Source organism: Brassica oleracea, chromosome C2 (assembly GCF_000695525.1).
Source record: "Brassica oleracea var. oleracea cultivar TO1000 chromosome C2, BOL, whole genome shotgun sequence".
Classification (NCBI taxonomy): domain Eukaryota; kingdom Viridiplantae; phylum Streptophyta; class Magnoliopsida; order Brassicales; family Brassicaceae; genus Brassica; species Brassica oleracea.
The window spans coordinates 23226837-23233508 of record NC_027749.1 but is presented as its reverse complement, the minus strand read 5'-3'; the positions used below and the strand labels follow the sequence as shown (position 1 = coordinate 23233508).

The following is a 6672-nucleotide window of genomic DNA, read 5'->3' as shown; positions in this document are numbered from 1 at the left end:
GACTTGGCAATGAAGGATAGGTTATCGAAGATGAGTCTACTTGACTCTCTTATTGCAAAAAAAAAAACCTCTAGCCGACTATGAAGAAGCCCTCAAGAAGAATCTCATCAGTGGCTTAATGTCTAATTAGTATTAGTGTACGTGTAGCTGCTTAAGTCTAGCATTTTAACTCTCTGTTGCTTGTTTCTTGTTAAGTCTCGGTTGGTCGGAAATGATGATGTATCTGCTTAATGTTTTACTCTCTGTTCCTATCTTTGGTAACTCTTTGTTTCTTGTTTTGTTTTTTAATGTTTAATGTTAAAGTTTGCTTTGTGTTTCCTGTCTTTGATTAATGTTCTCATGACTTGTGTATGACACTTACTTTTCAGGTCAAGCAGAAGGAGAAAACAGACAAAAGGAGTATACTTGTAGTCTTGTGGTCTTGTCGTGGAACAAACAGAGACAAGGAGTAGAGTTGTAGTCTTGTGGTCTTATCGTGGAGCAAACAGAGACAAGGAGTAGAGTTGTAGTCTTGTGGTCTTGTCGTGGAGCATGTCTGAGACAAGTAGTAGAGTTGTAGTCTTCTGTCACGGAGTGAAAGAGTTGTAGTCTTGTGTCACGGAGTCTCGTTCATGCATGTTGTCATGAGTCTTGTTTATTTTTGTCATCTTGTGTAATCTTGTTGTAGTATTGTTGTAATCTTGTGTCACGAGATGAAGTACCAAAGATCATGGTTTGATCAAACAAAGATCATTGTATAAAGTCTCGTTGTATAAAGTCTCTATATAAAGACTCATTGTATTTTTCACAAACTCATTCTCTCCTTCTCATAAAACAAAGATCATGGTTTGATCAAACAAAGATCATTCTCTCTTTCTTTTGTATTTTTTTGTGGTTGTTCATCAATATGATCGTTTGATCACAAACTCAATCCCTCCTTCTCATAAAACAAAGATCATGGTTTGAGAAAACAAAGATCATTCTCTCTTTCATTTGTTTTTTTTTTTGAACACCCGTATGATCGTTTGATCACAAACTCAATCCCTCCTTCTCATAAAACAAAGATCATTTGTTTTTTTAACTCTCCAAAAATGACATCTTCTTCTCATAATACATTTCATGGATCAATTGATGATACTTTTGATTAATATTTTGAACTACATTTTGATCAAATGTTTGTGAATTTTTCCATTCATAATGGTGTTCAAGAAGAAGAAAGAAAAAGAAGGAAAAAACGAGTTTATATCGAGAGAAATCGTGAAGAAGGCGACATACGTTTATGGAATGATTATTTCAGTGAAACTCCAACATACCCTCACAATCTATTCCGACGACGATTTATAATGAACAAATCATTGCTCATGCATATTGTTGATCGACTCTCCAATGAAGTTAATTTTTTTCGACAAAAGAAAGATGGTCTCGGAAGGCTTAGTCTCTCTCCACTTCAAAAATGTACAGCAGCCATTTGTGTCTTAGCCTATGGCAATGCGGCTGATACGGTCGACGAATACCTCCAAATCGGTGAAACTACTACACGATCATGTTTGGAAAATTTTGTGGAAGGAATAATATATTTATTCGGTGATGAGTACCTGAGAAGACCAACACCGACTGATCTTCAACGTCTACTTAATATTGGAGAGAATCGTGGATTTCCCGGGATGATAGGAAGCATCGACTATATGCACCGGGAATGGAAGAATTGTCTCACCGCTTGGAAAGGTCAATATTCACGTGGTTCGGGCAAACCCACAATCGTTTTAGAGGCGGTTGCTTCGTATGATCTATGGATAAGTCATGCGTTTTTTGGACCTCGAGGTACCTTAAATGATATCAATGTTCTTGATCGCTCACCTATTTTTGATGACATAATTAATGGTCAAGCTTCGCAAGTCACCTACTATGTGAATGGAAGAGAGTACCATTTGGCTTACTATCTCACCGATGGCAATTTATCCGAAATGAGCAACTTTTATCCAATCCATTCCAATACCACAAGGTCTGAAAGCGGTTTTATTTGCTCAACGTCAAGAAGCTGCCCGAAAAGATGTCGAGCGTGTTTTTGGAATCTTGCAAGCTCGATTTGCCATTGTTAAAAATCCTGCACTTTTTTGGGATAAAGTCAAAATTGAGAAGATTATGAGAGCATGTATCATCCTCCATAATATGATAGTGGAAGACGAACGAGATGGATACACTCAATTTGATGTTTCAGAGTTCCAACAAGCCGAGGACAACGGAAGTTCACATGTGGATCTCACGTATTCTACAGATATCCCTACAAATATCGTCAATATGATGGGTGCTCGAACTAGAATTTGTGATAGAAAAATGCATCAACAACTCAAACATGATTTGGTTGAACATATTTGGGGAAAATTTGGACGTGATGAAGACAACAACTGAGCTCGGATGTTTCTTTCAAATTATTCTAGTTTATTTTTAATCTATATTTTTATGATTTTATTTTTAAATCTATGTTTAAAATGTAATCTTTTACTATGTTTTATTTAATAAATAATTTTTTTTTTAATAAAACAATGTTTGATATTTTTTTTTTTAAGAACCCGTAATTAATAGACTACCATTGGAACACAAAAAAAAAAGAAGGTGTCTGTTAATTAAGTCTTTTAACTAATTTTTAATATTTAAAATGTCATTAAGAGACCTTAAATGAGTATATGGGTTAATTGATGCTCTGAGTAAAAAACCTGATTATAAGTACGATTTGGGTAAAAGACAAAACACAAAAAATAATAAAAACAAAGCAAACCAAATTAAAAACATTAACTACGCAATCAAAACATTCATTGATTGATCCAAAGATCGTACAAGCTACAAAAACCTAGATAACATTAAAAAACAACAACAGTAGATTAAAATAAAATCTCTGACATAATCTCTCAATAAAGTACTTAATCATTTCCCCATTAGAGAGTTCCTGGTGTTGTTGTTGTTGGTTTCTTGGCATTGCTCTTGTTGTTATGCATCCACACTTTGAACACTTGTCTCTTAACTCCGATCTCATTACAGAACCTCTTGAGCTCTTCCTCGTCTTGCTTGTTCATCCTCCACCCTAGCTTCTCCGCAAACTCCATCATCCTCTCCTTCTGCTCCGTCGTGAACTTTGTCCTAAATCGTTTCTTCGAAAACCCCATCTGCCCCGCCGTAGCACCTCCTCCGTGCTCTCCGCTTGATTGTCCGTACATATTCAGATCTTCGCTAGACGACTCAGCTCCTCCACCTCCGCCGTAAGCGACGCTCATCGGCGTCACCATTCCACTAGGAGGACTCACTCCGTACTTGTGGTGGTGCATCTGAGCGTAATTCGACGGCGGAGGAAGCATGAGGGGGTTAAGCATCATATTCGGTGGCGGCGGTCTTCTCCCTCCTCCTCCGCCGTACTGGTGGTGGTGACGGGGGTGATGAGCAGAGCTTCCAACACCGTCGACTTCTTTCCGGTGAAAATTACGGTGGCAATCGCAAGCAGCGCATCTGAGAGCTTCTAGTGTTCCTTCTTCACCACTGGGCATAAACTCGCCGCATCCATCTTGTACACTACCTCCGACGTTCGCCGCGTGGTTCTTCAGACACTCCCGGTACCGTACGGTGGTTTTAGCGGCGGCCGAGATGGAGGAAGACTTAGATTGATGGTTATCTAGGGTTTGAGAGTTGCAAGAGACACGAGTGTTGTTGTTATTATTACCGTTACAATTATCTTCATTAGTAATAATGCTACTGATGTTACCAGCACCATTGTTTCCATTGTCATCACTTCTTCTCTCTATCATTTCATGGCTTCTCATATCCATTTTTCTTCTTGAGTTAATTAAAATCAAAGCCCTGAAAAGGATTTAATTGTTGTAAAAATGGATTTAATTTTAATTAAGGAGATCCATAAACAAATAATTAAGCTTATATACTGAAGTTTGTCTAATTTTATGTCTGAAAAGAACATATTAATGAGATTACTCATAAGGAAAAAAAAAGATTCAAGACAGAGATTCAGAGAGATTTACAGATTAGAGAAAGTACACGAGGTAAGACCCAGTTCTTGCAGGAGGAACCGAAGAAGATCTTAAACTCATTTAAGAGCTCAGATCTTTTTGCTTGTAATGGAAAGAGATAGAGAGATGAGAGAAGAACTTTCGGGATTAATACTGAAAAGGGTTTTTAGGGTTAATTGATTTAAGAGTGAAAGAGAGAAACCATGTTCGATGTCTCAGTGCTGACAACAAGCCAACCTTTGAGATCTGATTATAAGAGACAGTTTGGTTGCTTGTGGTGAGGCCATGGGAAAGAGATAAGAGACGATCCACTTTGCTTGTGAGAGATGGGACTAATGTCATACTCATACCCTACTATATATATTATTTCTATTTATTATATATATATATATATTTTTTTTTTTTTTTATTGTAACACTACTATTTATTATATTTATCATAGCATATTTATTAACCTAAGACCATGATTAACCTGGGTTCTTAGGGTGAGGTTCTTAGCTTTTAACTAAGAAAAACTAAGAACCGTCTTTTAAATAAGAGATATAAGAGTCGGCTCTTAGATGAAAAGTGTAAAAAAAAAAACAAAAAGTGTCAAATCATAAGTTAATAACCCCAAATTAAGAACCCGGGTTAATCATACTCTTATGGTTTTACAAAAAAAAAAAAAACAAATATTGAACACAAAAAAACTGAAACAGGGACAAATAATAAAGTTCATTATTTTGGGTATTTGGCTAATTAACTATAATCAGTGTTTTTTTATCCAACACAAACTAGACAATCTTTTATGTCATTAGGCAATCAATCCAAATCGACCAGGTTAAGTGATAAACATATTTTTACTATATATATATATATATATATATATATATAATTTTATATAAAGCACACAATCTTTATTTTAAAATAACATGTTTAACAATAACAATATAAATCTAATTTTTTTTTAACACTATTTTACTGAAACTGATTTGGAACATATTACATGAAAAATGATAGATAATGAAAAACTAATGGTTTTTCCACACCGTGATGACACATTAGCAAAACCAAACTAGTCTTGTTTCGAAAGTAAGGTGAATTAGGTGTTCACGTTCCAGCAATAGCACACAGACTTCTAATACCTTCAATGAAATCATGACAGTAATTCTCATAGTTTAGATATGTCTTCTTCTTCAATTGCATTGATCAATTTTGTCCCGAGTTAGCTTCAATTAAGCTATCGTTGAACAAGCTTGAACTACAAAGTACAAATCGGGTAGATAGTCAGGATTGACGATTCATGTCCCAAAACCAAAACCAACACGACAAAAACACTGACCACACAAAATGGACAATAGAACCATAATCAGATCCAAAACGAAACAAGATCTCTTTCTGGAAGAAGGTTCCACCCAAATATCGAGAGAAACTAATATCTCTCACCTCAAAAGCACCGCAAAAAAATGTAGTACTGATAAAAACATAGGTATTCAACCATAGCAATGGAGGTTAGAGAAGAGAAACTGAAACAAAGTTCTCAGTATCCCTACAACCATCCACTCCGTTGGACCTCTCACCACCAAGCAGATCAAGTTATACCCGTGACGAAGACCAAGATAAACAAATAATTAAAAGGTGAAGGTGGGAGACCGGTACCGGTGCTAGAAAAACCACCGAGCGGTCCCAGATCTAGATTTGTCAAAAGATGGCTGTTGGAGAAAGTTGAGAAAGACTAGGGTTTTTCTCTAAATCTAAAATCTTGAAATATCAAAATGGTATATAAACTATCAATGCATCGAACCAAATGTTCTTGATCATTTTCATCAACATTTCGCTGACTTTCTAGAATTCGTATAGTCAAATTATTTCATTTTAGATCACAAATTACATATATTAACACTACAAGAAAACAGCGGTATTCTGACGGACATTCCGACGGAAAATGAAATCCTCGGAATATCCCGAGGAATTTCCGAGGAAACACAAAATTTGGTTTCCTCAGAATTTCCTCGGAATTCCGAGGAAATACTAATCCGTCGGAATATTCTTATGGAATACCGAGGAAAAACGTATTCCTCGGAAAAAACCGATGAATTCCGAGGATATATTATAGCCGTTAGAGAGCCGTTGGGGGATTTTAAAAATTCCGAGGAAATTCCGACGAACTAGTCGTTTCCGTCGGAATTCCGTCGGAATTTCCTCGGTCTGTCGGCAGGATTTCAACTATAAATACAAGCACCCCTCTTCCTCTTCATTCACTCCATATCTTCATCCTCCCTCTTACTCTCTTTACACACGAATTTGATTCATAAAAAACACGTCTTCTTCAAATTATTTTCGTTCTTGGATCGATCGACCTCATTTGGATCCGAACACGAGATTGCTTACGGAAGAATACCAACGAGGTATAACCGAATTCATGGGGTTAGTTCACCGACAACCGGAAGCAAAAACAGGTATGTTAAGATGTCCTTGCTCTAATTGTAAAAATAGAAAGGTTATTAAAGAGTGGGATGTTTGGACTCATCTATATTTGAGTGGGTTTACACGAAGTTACAAAATTTGGTATCATCATGGGGAAACTGATTATGAACATGGTAGTACTAGTGAACCTCAGCCAGCGGTTAGATTAGAAGAACCAATTAGAACGGATGTAGATTATGGTGTAGGTACTGAGCAGATGATAAATGATCATTTTAGA

At 36.4% G+C, this 6672-nt stretch overlaps 1 protein-coding gene across 6 annotated transcripts; it reads right to left on the bottom strand.

Annotated features, from left to right (window-relative positions):
- Positions 1 to 2755: 2755 nt before the first annotated feature.
- Positions 2756 to 4325, bottom strand: LOC106322515 (zinc-finger homeodomain protein 5-like). 6 transcript variants are annotated; one of them, XM_013760565.1, is made up of 3 exons: positions 4002 to 4325; positions 3731 to 3825; positions 2756 to 3640 (listed from the first exon to the last, which is right to left on the bottom strand). In XM_013760565.1, exons 2-3 carry the CDS (start codon positions 3792 to 3794, stop codon positions 2913 to 2915), a joined length of 792 nt encoding a protein of 263 aa, XP_013616019.1. In that variant the 5' UTR covers positions 3795 to 3825; positions 4002 to 4325; the 3' UTR covers positions 2756 to 2912. The 6 variants fall into 6 exon arrangements, with proteins under 6 accessions (XP_013616019.1, XP_013616020.1, XP_013616017.1 ...); XM_013760566.1 differs by having other exon boundaries at positions 3737 to 3825; XM_013760563.1 differs by having other exon boundaries at positions 4018 to 4325.
- Positions 4326 to 6672: the final 2347 nt, after the last annotated feature.

Bases quoted from the DNA above. Each gene is read 5' to 3' on its own strand.
- LOC106322515 (XM_013760560.1), bottom strand. From the start codon at position 4,070: ATGAGTTTAAGATCTTCTTCGGTTCCTCCTGCAAGAACTGGGTCTTAC. The intron at 3,826-4,017 runs GTACTTTCTCTA...AATCCTTTTCAG, and splicing joins AGAACTGGGTCTTACCTCGT to GGCTTTGATTTTAATTAACT.